Source organism: Aotus nancymaae, unplaced genomic scaffold (assembly GCF_030222135.1).
Source record: "Aotus nancymaae isolate 86718 unplaced genomic scaffold, 86718_ANA_hifiasm-v0.15.2.pri h1tg000009l, whole genome shotgun sequence".
Lineage (NCBI taxonomy): Eukaryota > Metazoa > Chordata > Mammalia > Primates > Aotidae > Aotus > Aotus nancymaae.
In genome coordinates this window covers 3656500-3680512 of record NW_026988420.1, presented here as the reverse complement: position 1 = coordinate 3680512, position 24013 = coordinate 3656500, and the positions used below count along the sequence as shown (strand labels likewise).

The following is a 24013-nucleotide window of genomic DNA, read 5'->3' as shown; positions in this document are numbered from 1 at the left end:
ACTCATAAGTTCTAAACTGCGTGCCGTTCTGTGTGGCATAAGGAATCTCACACCATCCCGCTCCTTCCCATCCTGGGTGTGAATCATCCCTTTATCCAGTGAACTCACGATAAGGATGCTCTCGGCCAGCCCGTTTAGTCACCTAGGAGTCTTCTTGGCAGATTGACTGTCGTGGTATCACAGTGCTCAGATTCAAGTAGCCCTTATTTGACTTACTAACGGTCCCAGGCTGTGTGCAGTGGCTCATGTCTGTATTCCCAGTACTTTGGGAGGCTGAGGGGGGAGGATCATTTGATCCTCCCAGTTAAAGGCTGCAGAGAGCTATGATCATGCCACTGCACTCCAGCCTGGGTGACAGAGTGAAACCTTTTCTCTAACCGATAATAGTAATAGCCCCAAAGCGCAAGGGTAGTGATGTTGGCATATTATTATTGTTCTGTTTTATTATTGTTGCTATCAATCTCTTACTGTGCCTAATTTATCAATTCAATTTTATCATAGGCATGTATGTACAGGAAAAAACAGAGTGCATATAGATTTCAGTACCATCAGAGGTTTCCAGCATCCACTGGGTGTCTTGGAGTGTGCACCCCGTGAATACTGGACACATCCACTGCTTTTTCCCTCCTGAACCAACAAACACTTATTTCTGTCACTCACAACCTAGCCTAATTGTATTCATTGCTAAAAAAAAGAACAGCTTGAAGCTGGAGAATAATAATGAAAACTGATTATTTTCAGAGAAAAAAGCTTTTGGCTGCCACTTTAAGGAAACAAGAGCCTTCTTACCACAGCCCGAGAGCAAACATTTATTAGTAATCTTGCTGCTAGCTCTTTTTTCAGATTCAATTTATAACTCGATAGATATGAGCATTTGCTACAGTACATTATTTCAGATTGAAAATATTTAAGAAATGCCACTCCTTTTTAACACTTCCAGTAAAAATAATAACAATCCTTTTCATTTGCACAATACTCATTGTAAAAGGCACATTTTAAAGGGCTTTTGCATCCTCTTTCACTTTTATCCTCACTATTCTACAATATTGGAAGGACAAGAATGTATTCAAATTTTACTGAGATTGTGGTGTCTCGGAGTTAAGGACCCTGCCTCATTTCCCAGCTGTACAGCACACTCACTGCACACCTGGTTCATGTCCCTCTAAACCCAGAGCGCCTGGCAGTTATTCTATGAATGAAGAAAAGTTAACAGTAAATGATTGTCCAGGACTTGATAATATAGAAACACTAGACAGAAACTTCCTGTTAAGTGGGCAGTCACAGAACCAATGTATATTCAGGGTTGACATGCATAATACATCCTTCATGTTGCTGGAATATCAAAATGCTTCCACATGGTGGTAAAAGCCACTGTCCCGAGGCCTTCTGTGGCCCCGCGATGCCAGCCTTCTCAGACCCTTTCCCAAGACCCTTAAGGCCTTCCCACAAGCCAGTAACTGCCACAGCATAGGAGGCCTAAGAATCTTTCTGCACCATTACAGCAGGAGTCTGTGTTCACTGGTGTGACCCATGCTGTCTGGTGTTAAATGGTTTGAATACCCACACTATGTATTACTGTGCAGAACCATAACGAATGTTCATTAGAATAATCCTGAGTCATCCAAAAAGGATTCAATGGTGTTCAGAATCCTCTGGTTAAGAAAGCAAAGAAATGTTAGCAACAATATTGTGTATATTTCAAAATAACTAGAGAGGACTTGAAATGACACTAACACATAGAAATGATAAACACTCAAGGTGATGGATACCCCAAATGCCCTGACTTGATCATTGCACCTTCTATGCAGATAACAAACACTCTCACATGTACCCCATAAATATGTAAAATATTATGCATCAGTGGCCGGGCACGGTGGCTCACGCCTGTAATCCCAGCATTTTGGGAGGCCGAAGCGGGCAGATCATGAGATCAAGAGATCGAGACCATCCTGGCCAACATGATGAAACCCCATCTCTACTAAAAATACAAAAAATTAGCTGGGTGTGCTGGTTCGTGCCTGTAGTCCCAGCTACTCAGGAGGCTGAGGCAGGAGAATTGCTTGAACCCGGGGGACAGAGGCTGCGGTGAACTGAAATCATGCCACTGCACTCCAGCCTGACGACAGAGCAAGACTCCATCTCAAAAAAAGAAAAGAAAAAAAACATTATTTCAAAAAGTGTTCTTTTAATATGATCTGAAGAAACAAAGAGTTGGCATTTGGAGATGCTAAATGCATCTCCAACTAAATAACCTTTAGTTATCTAGATAAGTCATTTATGTGGAATGCTGTGCTCCCAGAAGCACCAAGAAACCAGGTGTGGTGGCTCACACCTGTCATCACAGCTACTTTGGGAGGCTGAGGTGGGAGGATCTCTTGAGCCTAGGAGTTCACAAACTAGACTGGGCAACACAGGAAAACCTTATTTCTACAGAAAAATTAAAAATTACCTAGGCGTGGTAGTGTGTGCCGGTAGACCCAGCTATTTGGGAGACTGAGGTGGGAGGATGGCTTGAGCTCATGAGTTCGAGGCTGCAGTGAGCTGTGATGGCTCTGTACTCCAGCCTGGCTGACAGAGCAAGATCCTGTCTCCAAAAAGGAAAAAGAAAGAAATAAAGGAAGAAGGGGAAAAGGAAGAAGAAGAAGAAGAAGAGAAGGAGGAAGAGAAGAAGAAGAGGAGAGAGGAGGAGAAGAAGGGAAAGGAGGAGTAGGAAGAAGGAGGAAGAGGAGGAAGAGGAGGAGGAGGAGGAACCAAGAAATCAGGATCTTACTATACACTAGTGATTCCGAAAGTGTGGTGCAGACTAGCCACAGCAGCAGCAGCAGCATCACCTTAGAATTTTTAAGAAATGCAAATTCTTGGTCCCATCTCAGACTTCCTGAATCAGAACTTCTGAGGGTGGGAAACAGCCACCTGCATGTTAATAAGAAGCCTCCAAGTGACTCTAGTGTGCATGCTTCAGTGTAAGAACCACTGCCATGTCCAGTAGTCCCCATGCTGGGCGGTATATCACATCCTCCTGAGTTTACAATGTCTGCCACCTGTCTTATTTTTTTTCGTATGTATTACTTCAGTTATGGATGAATATTTTATGGCAGACAGCAATCTTTTCTCTCATGAAGGCTTTCTTGTTCACCCCCACACCTGGTGAGAAGGATGCTCTTCTCTTCCTTGCCACCTCTCAACCTCACTCTTAGCTCTTAACAGAGCTTATCGTGTGGTACTGGAAATAATTCTGCAGATACCTTCCTCCCCTCCCAAGTTCCTCAAGGACAGGGATGAAGTCTCATTCGAATTTGTGTTTCCAGAAGTTTTGGCAAAGGGCATTTAGTCAACAATGTTTATTCGCATCTACTATATATTTAGCACTAGGGACACAGCAGGGAGCCAGAGGGGGCAAGGGCTGCCCCCATGCACCAGATGGCCCACAGTGATGACAACTGGGTAACTGTACATGTGAAAGTTATAACCCAAAAATAAAATTATAAGCCCCCAACCTACTGAATGGACCACTCCCAGCCAAGGGGATTCCAAAGATGTCCTGAAAAACTAGCTCAGGCCATGACAGGAAGGAGGGGGTCAGACATACCTCATTATACATTCTCTCTTTTGAAGTTTAGGCACGATTGACCATCATTAACATTAAACTAGAGATTGCAGGCTGCCCAGGGCCAAGGGCAAATTAGCCCATGTTCCTAGAAGCAAGAGCTAGGACAGAAGCCTACTGGGACTGAGAAAACAAAACCCTAAAATCAAGGCCTTAGAAACAAAAGTTTCTTTCTGACTTCTTCTGCCCTGTCGTCTCTTGGCCCAGTCTCCCCAAGGCTAGCCATAAAAACTAGAATCCCTCTTCCTCAAGGCAGGTCATAGAAACTAGAATTCCTTTTTCTCAAGGCCAGCCATTAAACCTAAAAACAGCACTTTAACTTTTCCTCTTTCTGTGTAAAAATTGGCCAAAAAAAAGTTATCTGACCCGCCTTGTTTGACTGTAGGTCCCAAGTTTCTCATTACAGAGAGGGTCCGGCTCCACACCAAGAAGAAAGAAATGCTGCTCCAAAAGGCCGAGAAGAATCTAGACAGACAAGCTTTGCTGGGTTTCCTCACTCAGTCTATTAACATCGGATCAGCCAGACACTGGCTCACACCTGTAATCCCAGCACTTTGGAAGACTGAGGTAGGGTGATCACTTGAGCCCAGGGGTTTGAAACCAGCCTAGGCAGCAAAGCAAGACCCCATAGCTACAAAAAAATTCAGAAATTAGCCAAGCATGGTGGCACATGCCTGTGGTTCTAGCTACTCAGTAGACTGAGCTGGGAAGATCATTTAAGCCCAGGAGTTCAAGGCGCAGTGAGCTATTATTGTGCCCTCTCTGCCCAATCATGTCTCCACCTGGCTCTCCATACTTCGTTAAACCTAAGCATAAAAATGGACAATTTTTCCTTTATCTTTTGGTCTTTATTCTGAAGGTTCCCATGTATATGTTAATAAATGTGTATGCCTTTTCTCCAAGTAACCTACCTTTTACGAGTAGTTTTTTTCAGCAAACTTTCAGAGGGCAAAGAGAAACCTTTCCCTTGACCCTACAAGCCACAGAACCGAAGGTGAGGATGACAAGCAGAGTCTCAGGCCTTTTTAAAAAGACAGAAGGCCCCTCAGGCCTAAGACAAGATCTCTGGCTTTGGTAACTAACTGGACACATTCCAGATGGGCCAGGATCCTACTGAGGGATAACCAGAAGAATGCCAATAGTGGGTGAAAAACCCTGTCCTCTACCATCCTAGGTTCAGCAGTGAGGGCCCTGCTAATCAAACTGACAAAAGACAGATGAAGAGAAGAAAAGACATGCAAATTTTATTTGATGGTCATAGTTTTAGGACGACATAGAGGCTTTTGTGTGTGTGTATATAGAGAGACCCAAAGTAGTGCACAGGCTAGACAGCTTATATACCATTTCAACAAAGAATGATAAATTATGAAGCTGTGACAAGACAAAGGAAAAAGGAAGGCTTCTAGGGGCAGTAAATTGTGGGAGGATAAATATGTGGGGAAATTAATGGAAGATAAGGCTGGTTTAGTAAGGCTTGTCATGCAGGCTCCGCTCAGTGCTCTGGGCTGATAAGACTCTTAGGTGATGAAGAATGGTATTGCTCTTTCTGGTATGGGAGAGGGAGACATTTTTACAAATAGAAATTTATGTTCTGCTTTTAGCCACATAGGGGAAGGACAGTAAGCTTTATATATATATATATATTTTTTTTTTTATTTTGTCTGTATCTGATGTTTCTTAATTGCCTTCAGCTCAAAATAACCCTTAGCCCAAAAGGCATATTTTACAATGGCATATTCTGGTCCCCTTAACAGGCCTGGCCAGCCTAGATCTGACCTGTGTCAACATGGCCTGCAATTGATCTCTGCCACCTCCCGCTTTGTCTTTATCTTCCTGTTCTGATTGGTTGCCCCTCAGGCTCAGGGGAACAGCCCGGATTCAGTCTGCTGCATCCTAGTTAGACTTGGAGTTTAATTTTGTCTTGGTTTTCGATTTGCTTCTTTTGTTTTGTTTTCTGTCATAAAGTAAAACATCAACACCAAAAATTACACAAAGCAAGTTTATGTCTTAACAAATTATCCTAAGCAACAGCTTTGTTGATGCCTGCTTGAGCCCAACTTCCCTGCCTCACCACTAGCGAATAATGATCTCTCCTCCCTCTGGACTTCCCCCTGCTCACTCTCAGCCTGCCAATGGCCAGAACAGGCAGACGTGTCTAATCACACTACAGAGAACAAGCCAAGCTCATCTACAGCCTGTAAACTCCACCTATTATACTGAAACCATCTATCAGAATCTTTACAACCTGTTTTAAAGATGCACTTACAAGGTGATGACAGTTATACTGATCATCACTTCATTTTTTGACAACAAGACAATAAAAACAGTATTTATAGAATGACTATCAAAAGCCAGGCAGTTTGCAGATTGTCTCGTTCCTCTCATTGATCCTAAGATAATATTCCTGTTTTATAGGTTACTACACAGAGTCTTGGAGAAATTTCATAGTTTTCCCAAGATCTCATGACCAGAGTTGGAGATTCAACCTCAGTCTACCTGATGCGGGACTCTAGACCCTTCTCAGCTAACCGCACTGTCTTATGTCAGATTGTCAATAAATGTGTACTGAACATGTGTTACAGTCAAGGCATGCACAAGATAAAATGAACCTCAGATTCTTAAGATGCTCAAAGTCATAGAGAGGAATCAAAAATTATGTAAATAGGGGCCAGGCACAGTGGCTCATGCCTGTAATCCCAGCATTTTGAGAGGCCAAGGTGGGCAGATCACCTGAGATCAAGGGTTCAAGACCAGCCTGGCCAACATGGGGAAACCCCATCTCTACTAAAAATATAAAAATTAGCCAAGTGTGATGGCACATGCCTATAATCCCAGCTACCCAGGAGGCTGAGGCAGGAGAATTGCTTGAACCGAAGAGGCGGAGGCTGCAGTGAGCTACGATTGCGTCACTGCACTCCAGCCTACATGACAGAGTGAGACTTCGTTTCAAAAAAAAAAAAAAAAAAACCTATGTAAACAGGTTGGGTGAGGTGGTTCATATCTATAATCCCAGCATTTTGGGAGGCTGAGGTGGAAGGATCACTCAAAGCCAGGAGTTTGAAATTAGCCTGGGCAACATAGTGAGATCCCAGCTCTACAAAAAATTAAAGATAATTAGCCAAGCATGGTGGCACATGCCTGTAGCCCCAAATAGCCAGGAGGCTGAGCCAAGAGGATTGCTTGAACTTTAGTGAGCTATGATCATGCCACTTTGCTCCAACATGGGTGACAGACCAAGACTGTCTTAAAGAAAAAAAAAAGTACATAAATAATTTTGAGAAGGTTAAAAAGAAGCATCCATGAACTAAAAAGTGGTACAGATAAAGTGTCACTATGGCTCAGGGAAAGAAAAGCTCATCAATCTTGATCAGCCATGAAGGGTCCCAGAGAAGAGGGGACATTTGGGTTTGGGGGAACATATCAACCTGAAATAATCAAAAGAATCAGAATTCAGTTCATTTTTGTTTTCTGGTTTTTTGTTTGTTTGTTTGTTTGTTTGTTTGTTTGTTTTTGTAGAGATCAGGTTTCATTGTCTGGTCTCAAACTCCTGGCCTGAAGCAATACTCCAGCCTCAGCCTCCCAAGTCATCGGAACTACAGGTATAAGCCACCATGCCCAGCTTAGAATCCAGTATTTAAAAGTTTATTCAAGCAAAAAGTCAGCATCCTAGAAACACATGCTCCAGAGAAATGTGATCAGTGCTCTGAAGTTCAAAGTTAAGGTCTTGTATATATAAGAAGAAAACAAAGAAATTTAGCAGATTACAACATTTTCTATTAAAGACTAGTTTATGAGTTGCAACAATTTAATTAGTTACGGTTTGTTTTCTTTTCTCAAAGTCTTTTTATTTCCTTTCTAATTTAAAAGAATATATTTAACATTTCATCTTAGTGTGATACTCTGTGTGAGAGAGCAAAGAGGGAAGTTAATTTTATAAGGAAGATCAACAGTGGAGAGGGAAGAGGTCTTCCCTGGGGCCCTTCAGTCATTTACAACGTTTTAAAAACAATGTAGGTAAGGAAGAAGGCCAGTCTATAATCAGGGAAACTAAGGTTAGGGCTCCTAGGTTACAACTGCCTGTCATACGGCTCAGGTCCCAAAATCACATTCCCTTAAGGCTCAAAATCATTTAAAGTTTCAATAGTTTCGATTTTAAATTTCTTATTTTCACAGACATGGGCTGATGTGCAAAGGAAAGGCACAGTATGCACCAAAGAAACAGAATGTCTTTCTGACTAGTGTATCAGGCATTTGGGGAGCAGTGCTCACTACCCATTGCTGTGTGTGAGGCTGGCCTGTGAGAGCTTCTGTTGACCAGTGTGGGCTGCGCTCACTGCACCAGCTCAGCACTAAACAAGTAGACCCAGCAACAAACGGGCTGCCTTTGCCCATCCACCTCTGCGATGGAATCTGATAGTTTTACTTTAATATTCATGCATTTATATATCATACAGTGCGATCGACGCCTGTTGGCATTTTCCAAACCATCTTTTCAACTGCATATTCTTGATGAGGAAAATGTAACTGTTGCATGCTGTGATTTTCCCTGAACCCTCTATCCACTTAAGACAGCCTGTTAAGGGTCCCCACTGTGGCTTTCCTTCTGAACAGCTTCTGTTTGGCCTCCTGTAAGGGCAAACACGTCAGCATCCATCCATGCAAGTTTCTTTCTTTTCCAAAGGCCAAAACTAAGCTACAGGGCTGCAGCTTTGGCTATTTTTTGTACTCGTTGAACTCTTATGACATTCAAGGCACTGAAGTAAATGGCAAGGTGAGCTTCCTGCCCCCAAGGAAACACGCAGAGAGTAAAACAATGATGTACAGCACTATACAGTAACTATTATTAGCTTCACCTTTCCTGCTGTTTCCCCTGATTCCTAAGAACTTCCTGGGGGCAGGGATTACGATTTTTAACTTGTTTAAACTGTTCATGAGTCAGTGCCTGGCACCTTGGAGACCTGAAACAAAGGCGGTTAAATGAAGAACAAATGAAATAAATATATGATGGAAGAATGGGTGGATCAATGATGGATGGATAGACAGATGAACATATGGGGGAAGAATGGACTGATGAATAGAAATTCAGAGAAGGGAAAAATTACTCCAGGTTGGAGTATGAAGGAGGAGACAAGACTTGAGCTGGATTCATTTATAATAAAAATACAGATGAAGCCTCATATCCGGGAGTCTTCTTCTCTAATTTACTGATTCTGCCCAGAAGCAGGATGCATCTCAGTGACTCATTCTGTTCCGCCTTATGCTACTTTACTTCCAATGAGCCCATTTCCCCTCTCTCCTGATCATTTAAATCTACTGTCCTTTGAAACTTAGCTCAAAGAAGCAGGGGAACTAATGAACAAACTGCAGTACGTCCCTACAGTAACAGAACACGACTCAGGAATCCTAAGGAATGAAACCACTGAGACTTGTAACAACATGGACACATCTTTTTTTTTTTTTTTTTTTAATAGAGATGGGGTTTCACCATTTTGGCCAGGCTGGTCTTGAACTCCTGACCTCATGTCCACCTGCCTTGGCCTCCCAAAGTGCTGGGATGACAGGCGTGAGCCACCGCGCCCAGCCGGATGCATCTTAAAAGCAGTAAGTAAAAGAAGCCAGACAAAAAGACTTCACGTGGTATCATTCCACCATTTGCATGACATTCTGGAAAAGACAAAACTATAGAGACAGAAATCAGACCTGTGGCTGAGAGGGGCTGGGAGAGGGGAAGGGAACTGAGTACAAAGGGACAGGGGAGAACTTTAGGGGTGATAGAAAATTCCTATCTTGACTGTACACAGCTATGATTTGCCAAAGTCATCAAGCCATACTAAACACCTATACACTATGCATACTATACCCCTCAAAAGGGCACATTTTACTGTGTGTAAATGTACCTTAATAACCTTCACTTTTTAAAAAGCAAAAAAAATGAGCTGACCCTCAGGTGATTCACCCGCCCCAGCCTCCCAAAGTGCAGGAATTATAGGCCTGAGCCACCTCGCCCAGCCTAGTAAAGAGAATTTAATCAATAAACAGAAACATTTACAGAAACAGATTAAAGAACAAAACACCTGTCTTTAAACTTTTAAGTTTAAAGACCTATCAAAAGCTCTGAAAATTATAAAATTATTCTAGTTTTAGAAAATTACAGCTCTAAATAATGTTTCAGTTACTCCAACTGTTCTCCTATTTCTCTAGGTGCACCTTGAAGTAGGTCGATAAATGGGTTGTTGTTTATGCCCATTTTAGGGACCAGTGAGGTTGCTGAGGCAGTGAAGCTGTGCACATCCTAACAATCAAAGCAGACCGCCATGAACCCCCGGCTCTAGCAGGTGAACGCTGCCAAGAGCTCAGCCCAACATCTGAAGTAGTTAGGATGTGCTACAATAACCTAGGATGTGACTAGGACTCAGTCACCTCAGAATGACCCACAGAAGCAGAAGCAAATGCTTAGAAATGAGTGAGTACAAACACACAAACAGAAAGAAATGTTTCGGTGTGGAAAAGACAGGTCCATTTAGACCCTGCAGCTCAGACTCATTGCGCTATTCAAACTCCTGCTAAAACATGCAGTTTGAGGCTCGTGGCTGCTCACCACTGCCCTGGAAATCCCTGATTGCTTTCCAGGCAAAACCACCTCGGCAATGTTTCTCGGTTATTCACTGCCTTTGTCCCAAGCATGGAATGAGCCAGTTCTGTATCAACAAGGCTAAAGAAGTGGGAAAATTATCTTCAGAAAAGTCCAGAGAGAAGTGATTGAATCCTGTGTTTTTTAATAAGTAGTTGAGCACAAAGAATCCTGTGTTGACAGGATCCACTGACAAGAGGTCCCCAGAAGACGTGTACTGTAGAGAAATCAAGGCAGAGAAAAAATGCCACCAATAATTGTTTCAGAATCTGGAATTAATGTGGGGGTCATAGCTTTCATTCTTAGAAGAGGAAATGGCAATTTGGATTCCAAGGGAAGAACTATCCATCCCTATTAATGTTTAGGCTTCGCATAGTTTTGCTGAAGTGCAAGTTTGAATGAGGCCACCTCACCCTGCCTCGATATTCCTATCAGTGCCCAGGGTAGGGGTTGGGAGGTTGGTTAATAGGACCCTACGTAATAACTGACTTCCTCTAAGTTTAACAAAGCACCATCATCACAAAGAAAACTGGTTTTGTTTCTCAGGAACAGCTGAATTACAGGGATGCTGGGATTACAGAGATGGTGGATTACACCTGTAATCCCAGCACTTTGGGAGGCCAAAGTGGGCAGATCACTTGAGGCCAGGAGTTCGAGACCAGCCTGGCCAACGTGGTGAAACCCTGTCTCTACTAAAAATATAAAAATTAGCCAGGTGTGGTGGTGCATGCTTGCAATCCCAGCTACTTGGGCGGCTGAGGCAGGAGAATTGCTAGAACCTGAAAGGCAGAGGTTGTAGTGAGTCAAAGTCATGCCATTATTGCACTTCAGCCTGGGAAACAGAGCGAGACTCTGTCTCAAAAACAAAAAAACAAAACAAAATAATTAAGCCCAAGCCTGGGCAACACAGGGAGACTTCGTTTCTACCAAAAATTTTAAAAATCACCTGGGCATAGTGGCGTGTACCTGTAGTCCCAGCTACTCAGGAGACTGAGGTGAGAGGCTTGCCTGGGGTGTCAAGGCTGCAGTAAGCCGTGATTGCAGCACTGCACTCCAGCCTGGAAACAGAGCAAGACTCTGTTTCAAACGAAAACAAAAATCTTAAGCCCACCAAGGGGATCATTAAACTTTCCGAAGACATTGTATCCACATGAAATTCAAATTATATGAAGAGAAGTTACCAATCCAGTTATAGACAAAATAAAATGGAAGAGGTTCAGCTCCCTATGCCCCTGGTATATTATTCTGGAAATAATTACAATACCTTTTTTTAAATATTAATTTTATGTGAATAGCTAATACTAAGTTTCAGGTAGTGTGAAGTGCTTTATATATGTTATCTTGTTTAAGCCTCTTAATACTTCAGTGAGGGGGATATTACTACTGACATTTTATAGGGGAAGAAAGTGAGGCTGATCGAATTAGGTAACTTCCCCAAAGATACCCAGCTAGTTGAGTGCCAAGGGTCAAAACGTAAAAGTAGGTCTGACTGGAGTCATCTGGGCTATATCCTTGCCTAAAGAAAGGGCTGAATTCAGCCTGAACCGCAGCACAAGTCACAGGAAACAGCACAGTTCAGCTGGTTTCCCTCCTCCACCAGCATGCAGGCATTTCAGCAAAAGAAAGGAAAGAGCAATCTAAACTCCTTGCACAGCTAATGTGGTCCCTAACGACACCAAGTTAAGGGTTAAGCCACTAAAACACTGGCCCTCTGGAAATCGAAAGACTAATTCAAGCCCTTTGGAGAAGACTTCTCCGCTGTTTATAGAACATGGAGCTGCTTATGTGGAAGAAACACTGAGTGATGTAGCTCAGCAGACCAGCCACTGTGCAGCCACCCCGGGGCACATCCCACCCATTCCTGCACTTCCTTAAGTCAGTGTCCCATGGCTTCACTGCCCCTCCTCAGGCTCTTAACTGCCAAAGAAAACAAAAAAGGCAGCGGAGGGGGGTTCTGGACTCACAAGGGATTTAAGATTCATAAACCCCAAGAAAAAGAGACAAACAGAACTCAATGTCAGAAAAAGACTTCAAATGGGTGCATATTCAATACATGAAGCAATACTAAGCTGTTATGAAAAAAGAGTCAGTTAGAGCTTCCCAAGAAATAATATAATTGTTGAAATAAAAACTCAACAGATACTATGTACTGGAGAGGGAAAAAAGCACAACAAAGCTGAAGAGCGAATGACCGAACAAGAAGACAAAGCCAAGACTTTTCAAAAATGGGGCACAAAGAGATTTAAGGAAAGTTAAGAAAGCTGGGAGCAAAGATGCAAGTGGCAAGAGGAGTCTAATTCTAGAGTTGCGCCAGAACAGGGGGAATGCACAGGAGGCCACACTTGAAGACGAGAGACAGGAGAACTTCTCCCCGAGAAAGAAAGACACGGTGTCAGATTGCAAGGTCTTTCCGGTGTCGACCAGACAACTAATGGAATAAAAGAAATATTTAGACCATCATATTGAAATTTCAGAACATCAAGGATAGATACATCATTAAAAACTTAAAAAAAAATAGCTAAACTGCAAAGGAACAAGAACCAGATTGATGTCTCTGCTCATCAGCAAATCTGGGTACAGGGAGGATAATAAAGCAGCGTGCCAGAGAAAAAGAATTTTAAATCTAGAATTCCTTAGACAGCAAAACCATCACTTGCTTGTGAAGATGACATGAAAGCATTTTTAGGCATACAAAAAAAAAATCAGACAGATGGCCACTCATAGATGCTCCCTAAAAGATCCTCGGGACCAGGTGTGGTGGCTCACACCTGTAATCCCAGCACTTTGGGTAGGCCAAGGCGGGTGGATCACCTGAGGTCAGAAGTTTGAGACCAGCCTGGCCAACATGATGAAACCCTGTCTCTACTAAAAAATACAAAAATTAGCCAGGCATGGTGGTGGGCACCTGTAATCCCAGCAACTCGGGAAGCTGAGGTAGGATAATCACTTGAACCTGGGAGGCAAAGGTTGCAGTGAGCTGAGATTGTGCTATTGCCCTCCAGCCTGGGTGACAGAGCAAGACTCCATCTAAAATAAATTTTTAAATGTAAAAAAAAATCTCCAGGGATCTACCCCAGCAACAGGAGTGAAACCCAAGAAAGCACAGCTGAGTAAAGAAAATCACACATACCTGTTACCCGGGGAAAAATAATTACTCTCTGAAACCAACTCAGGTGACTATGACCAGGAAGAAAGTAGGAGAGAGTCGGGGGCAGGGAGTAAAGTTGTGCCAAGGTTTTTGCTTTCTTTTTGTTTAGAGGAAGGCACTATGGAGAGGAAAAGGATATATATATATACACACACACTAATTAACTTCAGCCATTGTTAGGGACAAAGTAAGTAAATACTATATTTAAAATTTAAGTATACCCTCTTAAAGAATAAATTTAAATGTATAATTTCAAAAAGCTAAGGAAAAATATACTAAAAAAAAACTTGAAACACCAGAAGTATAATTCATGAAAGAACACGTTGATAAGTTGGATTTTGCTAAAATTTAACTTCAGCCCTGCAAGACACTGTTATGAAAATGAAAGACAAGCCATAGACTGGGAGAAGATATTTGGAAAACATTATCTCTGATCTTTTTTAAAGAGTCAGCATCCAAAATATACAAAGAACTCTTCAAACTCAAAAACAGGAAAACAACCCAATTAAAAAATGGACAAAAGATCTGAACAGACATTTCACCAAAGAAGAGGTACAGATGGCAATTAAATATGGAAAGATGTTCAACGTCATATGTCATGAGAGAATGACACATTTAAAAAGCAATGAGATACCACTACACATCTATGGAACGGCTAAAATTCAAAACACTGAAAGCACCAAATGCTGGTGAGGACGTGGAGCAACAAGAACCCTCATTTATTGCTGGTGGGGATGCAAAACGCTACAGCCACTTTGGAAGACAATCTGGCAGTTTCTTCCAAAACTAAACATACTCCTAGCATAAGAACCAGCAATCACACTCCTTGGCATTTTTCCAAAAGACTTGAAAATGTATGTCCACACAAAAACCTGCACAGGAGTGTTTATAGCAGCTTCATTTATAATTTCAAAAAAAGTGAAAGCACCCAAGATGTTCTTCAGTAGGTGAATTGATAAATAAACTGCAGTACATCTAGGCAATGGAGTATTCTTCAAGGATAAAAAGAAATGAGCTATCAAGCCATGAAATGACATGGGGGAATATTAACTGCACATTGCTAAGTAAAAGAAGCCAATCTGAAAAAGCTTCACACTGTATGATGCTAACTACATGATATTGTGTAAAGAGCAAAACTGTAACTATGGAGACAGTAAAAAGATCAGTGGTTGCCAGAGGTTAGAGAGGAAGGATGGGATAAACAGGTGGAGCACTGGGGACTTTTAGGGCAGTGAAACTCTACACTGGGAGATACATATCATTATACTTTGTCACGGTGTGATACAGTGTGGTATCATGGTGTGACACTATGGTGCTGAATTCAGTGTTAACACAGACATCACAGTGTTAACACAGAGAGCAACTCCACTTCCTCTGCACAGCACTGCCAACATTGCCCTGTAATATCTTGTCAATATATCAGCCTGCTCAAAAGAGCCTGGCAGATGGTCTCAGAACTCTGGACTAGCTCTCTTACCTTGTGGCTCCACAGCCATACTCTATACCCATGCTCATAAGGCCAAGATCTCCACTGAAAAATATCACAGACTGCAGACAACACAGCTCTCATTACATGGACACACAAATTATGAGTGAAATCAAAGTAACCACACACTGATACAAGTTATCAGACTACTAATCATCACATGGTATTATCTTGATTGCCATCACTGTGTTTATTATCACAGCCCATAATTTCATCAATATAGTTTAAACAAAATTCCTAAAAACTCAAAGTCTTGAACAATTTAAAAAGTCCAGCAGCATCCCCTGGTAATAAAATCTACCTTTGTCTAAGTAGACAAAGTCCTGCCAAGTAGCAGGACTCAGAGCCACTCACAACCTAACAGTGTTTGAACACCATCTATTCAGACTCTTTCTCTTTTGTATTTACTTCCTCCAAAAAGTAAAAAGGAATACATAAAATAATTTGAATAATGTATTTATTGGCCGGGCGTGGTGGCTCACGCCTGTATCCAAGCACTTTGGAGGCCAAGGCAGGCGGATCACCTGAGGTCGGGAGTTCAAGACCAGCCTGCCCAACATGGTGAAACCCCATCTTAAAAAAAAATAATAATAATAATAATGTATTTATTTAACCTCACATATCCAAAATATTATTTCGATATATAATAAGAAGAAAACATTATGAATGAACTGTTTTACTTTCCCGTTTCGTACTAAGTCTCGGAAATCCAGTGCATATTTTCCCATTACAGCCCAGCTCAACTGTGACTCACCATTTCTTTAGCCGCTTGCAGCTGGTGGCCACTCTGCTACATGGCATAGACCCGTAGAGTCACCTTCAACTTTAATAAGCTTACTCTACAAAGTATTGCCTACTCTGTACAAAGTATCTCGGCTCTCTAAAGGACAAATATTAGACAAGCAAGGTACAAGCTCAACAATTCTACTTGCCCAAGACCAGGGAAAGCTCCTCCCTCATCTCTCATCTCCCTGGTTTCCAGTCGTAAGGCCTGATTGCAACCCAGCTGTTTTCCATCATCACTTGCACTTTTCTCTGATGCAGCACAGGTTCAGGCCTCATTATTTCGCACCTGGAGTATGATAACAGGCCCTAACTGTGCGCTTCATTTACAATCTTCACTCATCCCTGTATTTGCATCCAGCCCAGTTTATTCTTACCCAAGAACCCTTCTCAGTTACCTTCCCACACTGATGTCTTCCGTTCTAGAAAATTTGCCCAGCTGGGCGCAGTGGCTCATGCCTGTAATCCCAACACTCTGGGAGGCCGAGGCAGGTGGATCACGAGGTCAGGAGTTCAAGACCAGCCTGACCAACATGATGAAACCCTGTCTTTACTAAAAACACACAAAAAATTAGCTGGGTGTGGTGGCACGTGCCTGTAATCCCAGCTACTCAGGAGGCTAAGGCAGAAGAATCGCTTGACTCCAGTCTGGGCAACAGAGTGAGATTCTGTCTCAAAAAAAAAAGAAAGAAAAAGAAAAAGAAAATTTTCCCAAACTCAAACACCAAAAAATCAGACAGCAGAAGAGTTCAATCAAGTTGAAATAAATGTATTTCCAAGCTTCAGGAAGGTGCAACAGGAAAATAGAGTAGACCCAGAAAGACTGTTTATTTCTATTATTCCGTCCAGCACAAATGGACAGCGGAGTAATTTGGGGACGTGGCATGTTGAGGCAGGAGATGCATCAGAAATGGCACACTATCTTACATGTTTAGGAGGGCCCGTTCCACTGAGTCTCCTGAGATCTCAGAGGATGGGAGACCCTTAGTTTATACCGTAACTACTGCTTTGAGGGTTTACAAACAAAAATTCTGCCATTTTAAAACCAAAGTTACATTTCCTCAATGCATTAGAATAAAGACAACAAAAAGAAAATGGAAGACACTTAAATAAGGATAATCATTATGTGGCTAAAAATAACTGATAAGTGGCCTGATCCCATGGTGCACTAACTGAATACATCATCAGCCAGGCCACTGTTCTCGCCTTTGAATATGAATGAACTGCTCCCTGATATTAACACATCATGACCGTGAAAAAAGCAACTGTCTTTGAACTAAATATCTGGAATGAGATTCCAAATGTCAGCATAGAGAAGTACTCACTCACTCCATGGAGTAGTTTGCTTACCCTAGTTTCCCATATAAGCAGTCTCCGTAATGTGCTTAAAATATTTACAGTAATCCTGGGATCCTCAGTGCTGCGTATGGCTTACATGGTATCTCTAGAGATAGAAAAGGGAGAAGGAGCACTCAGATGCTTCCCTGCAATGTGTGAAATGTACATTGCTGATGATTTGGCAAAAGATTACACAAGACGAGAACACTTACTTCTGAATGCAAAACCTCTGAATCAGAATTAATGAGCCTGCCTTAACATTCTCTGTGAAAGAGGAGGAAAGAAAAGACATTTCTCCTATCTGGAGTATTTATTCTCTCCTGCTTTTTCTTAGAAAAGTATGCAAATATGTATATAGAATTTTTAAATGGGAGGCAAGAATAATATATTTCTCAGAGGGATGGTGTGAGGATCAGTAAGATAAGTGTATGAAAAACACTAAAGGCGTATTAGTAATTACCTTTGTTATCTTCATTCTCACACCACCAGACTCAGTACCTTTGCTCTCTTCCCAACAGCACTGCCTGTCATCAGTGGCACAGTATCAGGTGGGCAGAGCTAGAGTCCCTTCAGAGCTAGGAGGACAGGGACAGAGACAGCCAAGTGCTGTCGGTTATGCTGGCTAGCGAGGAATACGCGAAGGAGCTGCTTCACTCCCAGTTTTGGAACCCTGTAGCTATTCACCCTGTATAGGGAACAGATGCAGAAAAGAAAAAAACATATCAGCTTGAAAAGCAGAAACCCATACTAACCAACTCTGAAGTGAGAACTCCAGTGAAAGCCAAAAAACAACAAAGTTCGCTTCTCTGTGACAAGAAAGGGGTATTAAAAATTCAGGCAACCTGAAACAATCCAATCAAAATGGCAAAAATCTTCCTGTAACATTTTACCATATTCCTGAATGCAGCTTTTTCTACACTCAGCTTGGAATGATTGTGATGGAAAGCAAAATGGACAGTATTTGTAAACTAATGATTACAAAACAAAAATGAAAAATCTGAAAAAAAGAATTAATGAAGATTAGATCACTTTTTAGGATGAAACATGATGAAATATTAGACAATAAATTTTACATAGGCAGGGAGGGAGAGAAGAGATGAACCATCAGAGCAAGTGACGTACGCATATAAACACGCACACATGTATCTACAGTAATATTGGACCCACTGAGCCCTGCCCCATCACAGCTGGGGAGTAACCAGCATCATTCCTGTGCTCTTCTTTTTTTTTCTTTAGAGAAAGGGTCTCGCTCTGCTGTCCAGGCTGGAATGCAGTGGTGCAATAGCTCATTGCAGCCTCAAACTCCTGGGCTTAAGTGATCCTCCTGCCTCAGCCTCTCAAGTAGCAGGGACTACAGGCATGTGCCACAATGCCTGGCTATTTATAAATTTTTTGTAGAGATGGGGGTCTCACTATGTTGCACAGGCTGGTCTCAAACTCCTGGCCTAAAGTGAACCTCCCACCCGAGCATCCCAAAGTGCTGAAATTACATGCATGAGCCATCAGGCTTAGCCATTCCTTACTGTTGTGTTGTTTTGTTTTGTTAGTTTTGTTTTGTTTGAGACAGGGTCTCACTCTGTCATCCAGACTGGAGTGCAGTGGTGCAATCTTGGCTCACCGCAACCTCCGCCTCGAAGGCTCAAGTGATTCTCCTGCCTCAGCCTCCCGAGTAGCTGGGACTACAGGCAGGCGTGCATCACTACCACCTGGTTAATTTTTGTACTTTAGGAGAGACAGGGTTTCACCATGTCGGCCAGCTGGTCTTGAACTCCTGACCTCAAATGATCCACCCGTCTCAGCCTCCCAAAGTGCTAGGATTGCAGGTGTGAGCCATTACGCCCAGTCCATCCATGTACTTTTATGACACATCTCTGCAAGCAGACCCAGGCAGCTACTGGCGTGTGACAGGTCCCTACTCCTTGCTCTACTCCTGGAAGGGCTCTCTCCTGTCCTGGAGTAGGTCCTGTTTCTGTGTTTGCCCTTGATGATGATGGGGAGAAACTCCCAGGGCATGGAGGTCAGATCACTTTTATTTTTAGTCCTTCTTAATGGTTGTTAACATTTGTGCTGAGCACTTTTCCCAGCCTAAGTGGATGTAAATAACATCCTGTATCCAGTGTGGTATTGACCAGAAGTTATATTTAGTAAATGTAAAAATCCAAGGAGGAAGAATAGAGACTCTTCTTTAGAGGCACTGTATATACTTCCTCTCATAAATGCTTAAAAACGTTTTAGAAAATAACTGTAAAATACTCCATCTGTCTGGTTGACACCTCTGTCGGAGGAGGGCTTAAGATAATGCATCCATTGTAAATGTAAAATCAATTATTGAACAATGGAAGTCGTCCACAGAGGTTCGTATTGGCCACCTGTGGGGTAGAAGACAGCCTTGCCGGCAGGACTTTCAACAGAAGGTGATGACCTTCAGAGCCACTAGAGGATGAACGCTCTATCCAGAATCAGAGCTCCTGGTGAGTAGGCACTTATTCCTGTAACCATTTACACAGGATAATGACAGTAAAAGAACACTTAAATTCTCCTATGATGAAATGCGGTCCTCTCCCAGTTAGGCCTCCATCATTAGATTTAGAGGAGAAAATAACAACGAAAGTTTGTGCCAATTTTTCTATTCCATGGGATAAATACCTAGATGGAGGACTTGCCTTAGGTGACGATGGGCAGCATGGGAGAGAATCCACATGTTGTCAGTACGATCTTTCATGTGTCAGTTAATGCATGCACTTTTATGCACATACCCACAGACCACTACAAACACCCATGAAGTACAAACTCTGATTTTTAACAGAAGTTAAAAATTGTTTAAAGTTTTACTCTGTTGTCTAGAACATAAGTAAATGAAATGACAGTTTTTTTTTTTTGTTTTTTTTTTAGAGACAGGGTTTCACCATGTTGGCCAGGTTGCTCTCAAACTTCTGACCTCAGGTGATCCGCCCACCTCGGCCTCCCAAAATGCTGGGATTACAGGCGTGAGCCACCGCGCCCAGCCTGAAATGACAGTTTTAAAACCTGAATTCGATTCTCTTTAAAGTCTGGGGTTTTAACCCCTGCATGTACTGCTCTTAAGAAACTTCCAAACAGAATCTAGACCCTTAGACCAAGTCCAAAAGTTGCCCATGACAGAGTTGAGTAAAACTGTATTTACTGAACACATACAGGGTGGTATAGGAAATGGAAGCAGGAGAAATTAGATTATTGTCTTTATTTCCTATCCAGGAAGAGAAAACAATATAGAATCAATGAATGTATTCTGTTCCACTTAGATCTGATATTGAACTAGGCAGGTGGGCTGTAAGAACCACACTGGACTTGCTAATCAGCTGGTCCTGACAGAAATTACATAGCAAGTAAGGAATTTCTCTGAATTGATTTTTCATTTGTAAAGTGAAGGGATTAGATCATCTCTGAGATATCCTCCAGCTTTTACATTCTCAAATTAGCGTTGCTTATATTTTCAGCTGCTCTGATTCTCCTTGAAACTTGGGACAGGTTGTTCTGGCAAAAACAGAAAACACACACAATAAACATCTTTGATGACCAGCAGAGGGCAGGGTGAGCGGGGTGTGGACTTCAGAGGAGGGCTCCAGGAGCAGTTTCTAGAAGGTTTGTAGTCCTCTGTGTTCTGCATTTGGTCTGCGCATTTCCTGCCTGCCTGTTCTTTCACCAAGCCCAGAAATCCAGTAAGATAGGGAAGAGCTCCTGCCCTAGACAGCACTGATGCTGTCGTCCATAGAAAGCAACTTCCTTCCTTTGTGTCCCCACTGCTCCCCTCCCACAACCCCTGACACCCACATTCACATGCACGCACTTAATTTCCTTACTCATTTGGGTCAAGGTGAGAGAAGAGAGTTGAGAGCTCTTCCCACGTGCCTTGTAATCACCGCCTAGACCATAAGCTCCGTGAGACACACTACTGTGTTCACTGCTCTGTCTCTAGCACCTACAACTGTGCCTGGCACATAGAAGCCACTGATATGTATTTGCCACTGACTTTGTTTCCATTCCAAGGGGCTCCACCCTGAGCAGACTGTAAGCTCTGCCAGGGCAAGAGGACCCCCATGCTCACAAATCTTTGGATTTTCGTCATTTGGTAAAATGAGACACACTGGCACCAAGTCGATATTTGGGGAAACGTAAAACTGATCCAAGTGCGATTGAATATGACAAGAAATTATGCCAGAATCATTTCAAAAAACAGTATACAGTTCAGCATATAATCTTGAAGCTGACTGCGATCTGTAATCCTTTCATCATTAGTTTATTTTTTAAAGATGAGAAGTAGATGGCTTCATTTAAAAACACGCATCTTTGTTTAGTATTTTTATGGGAGTACACGATTGTCAGGCCCTTTGCCCAAGTTACCATCAGTGTCCCCAGGAGCCCACACTATGCAGATCCTCTTTCTTACCCATACATTATGCAAATACTCTAAACAGACCCCATCTCAGAGCCTCCACTCTGTCTCCTGGCACTTTCAGCCTATCATCAGCAAGGTCCCTCACACCCCATCCCTCGGACTCTTCCTGAAACTTCTTGCCTTAACTGCTCTGCTAGGAAGACCCTGCTCCTCATTGTTACTCTCATATCACTGCCTTCCCCCTACTCCCTAAAAGTTCCCTGCATTGATGTTCATGCCGTCAGACTGTAGGACAGTGTCAAAACAAAACCACCTCTCTTGAGCTCACATCTTCCTCCAGTTATCACTCAACTTGCTTCTCCCCCTCCCTTTTCTGCCATATTCACCCAAAAGAGTTTTTTAGACTTGCTGTTTCCAGTTCCTGTCCTGTTACTCTCTTACACCTGCTCTTTTAGGCATTCTTCCTCACTATGACATGTTAACAGCTCTTTACAAGATCGCCAGTGACCTCCACTTACGCGACAGGTCTCCAGCCTCATCTTCATTGAGCTCAGCAGCACTGGGCACGGGAACACCCCACCCCTTCCTGAACATCTCCTCTCTGAGTTTTGAGCATCCCCTCTGGAATGACCTCCCTGGCCATCCTCTCAGGCCCTTTCTGTTATCCCTCATCTCCCCGGCCCCACAATGTTAGAGTGCTCACAATGATAGAGTACTCTATCCAAGGACCCCTCTTTTTTAGGCCATTTCTATAGACATTGACAGCTGTGACTGATCACATAATTCTTAGAGGCCAATGTAAAATGAAAATGTAGGCTCCTTGTTCAAAAATTAAGACTTTCAAGACAGTAACACCACGCAGAACATCCAAGCAAGTACAGACTCTTCTGAGAGCCAGACTGCAGCTGCTGGGCAAACACTCTTGGAGCCGGTCCTGTCGACGACTCTTGAATCTCTGTGTCTGGTCTTGCACACTCCCCAGAGCCCCAGACTCATAAATCCCGCTCTCTACTAATCATCTCCACTTAGCTCTATAGTAGGCATTTCATACCAAACTCTTCACACCCTCCCTCTCTGCACTTTCCCCATCTTAGCAAGGGGTGCATTCTTCCGGTGTCTCAGATCAACATTCTTAGAGCCATGTTTGATTATTTTCTTGTACTGAAGCCCCACATCCAAACTATGAGCAACTGCCTTTGGCTCCACCTGCAGAGGTACAGACCAGGTATCCCCAGGTCTCCTGGCGCTGCCTCCACGTTGGGAAACCCCCACGCCTGTATGACTGCGCCCTCCCAGTGTCTCTCTGCCGCAGCTCTTCCCCGCTCTAGTTTTGACCCTGGGCCCTGTGACCCCTTCAGGCTAGGATTCTCCTCAGAATGAATGTGAAAGTGCCCTGACTTTACTCAAGTTTAACAAACATTGGCTTAAATTACCTGATAAGCTTGCTTCCCTCTCAGGTTACTCAACTACATAAATACAAAAGTCGCTTAAATTATTATGCGCCTATTTTCTCAAAACATATAGAAAAGCACGAAGACAAGAGACCCCAGCTCCAAACTGTACACCCTCCACCTTGCTCATGTCAAAGATCTGCCTGCAAACTTGCCGAAGTCCTGAAACGGTACGAAATCATTTTTGAGGCTCCTCTTTCAAGCCTGCATTAGCTAGTAGTAACCTTATCAAGTGTCACGGCCACATGGCATCCGGCTCACGACAGGACGGTTTATAAAGGTGCTCTATAACCACAGAACGCAGGCCTCTAGCGGTGTGAGTGGTGGTGGTGGGGGGGTGGCATATGCGTTTTCGGCTTTAGGTTTACGTTTAGAGTTCCAACGCCCAGGCGCCTGCAGGCAGGGTGTGTGTGCACGCGTGCGTGTGTACGCGTATGTGTGTGTGTGTTTGCGCGTGTGCGTGTGTTCGCGAGTGTGTGTGTTCGTCTCCAGGTGGCTGCACGGAGGGTCATGAGCCAGTGCGTCGCGGCTGTGCGCGCGTGAGGACCTGGGGCACGAAGTGGTGAGAATCACTCGAGGGCCCCTTCGGATGCCTTTTCCACCGCTGCCTTTGAGCTCTGCAGCACCGCGGAGCCGGCCGCCGGCGGGGAAGGCTGGATCTTCTCTGCGTGGCCAAACCGTGCCCACCACCGCGGGGACTGCAGCCTCGGTCGCATCCCTGAGCCGCATCCGTGGGTAGGAGAGCGCGGTCACGTGCACAGGGCGCGCGCGCACACACTCCTCCGGGCGCGCGCAGACACACACACACACACACACACACACACACACACACACACACACATCTGTCCCAGGGACGCGCCGGGGGTCGCTGACGCCCGCCGCTCCCCTTGCCCAGGCTTGGGGCCTTTTGGCACCGCAGGTGCAGCGGCGTCCGCGGATCCTGCAGCCCAGGGAGCCCAGGGAGCCCAGGGAGCGGAGCCGAGGGAGGGGAACAGGGCGCGGGCGGTGCAGTGTCGCATAACCGCAGGCGCGCCCCGCGCCGCCCCCGCCCCGGGCCCACCCTCCCCCGCCGCGCCCCTCCCAACTCACCCACGGACGAGCGGATCCTCGACCTCCGCGGCAGGGACATCTTAAGAGCCTTGTCCAGGCCTGCTCCGTTCAGCATCTCGCCCGTGTCGGGGGCTCGGCGGCCCC

The 24013-nt window shown here is 43.7% G+C and overlaps 1 protein-coding gene across 2 annotated transcripts in view; it reads right to left on the bottom strand.

Moving 5' to 3' along the window:
* ATP8A2 (ATPase phospholipid transporting 8A2) overlaps positions 1 to 23986 on the bottom strand; it is a 670261-nt gene extending 646275 nt beyond the window's left edge. Inside the window, exon 1 of one of the 2 annotated variants that reach the window (XM_021677381.2) lies at positions 23909 to 23986. In XM_021677381.2, the coding sequence (XP_021533056.1) occupies positions 23909 to 23984 (76 nt within the window). In that variant the 5' untranslated portion in view covers positions 23985 to 23986. Of the gene's footprint in view, positions 1 to 17005; positions 17097 to 23908 lie in introns of those variants that run through there. The other variant, XM_064373518.1, reaches the window with a different exon arrangement.
* Between the last annotated feature and the right edge of the window lie 27 nt (positions 23987 to 24013).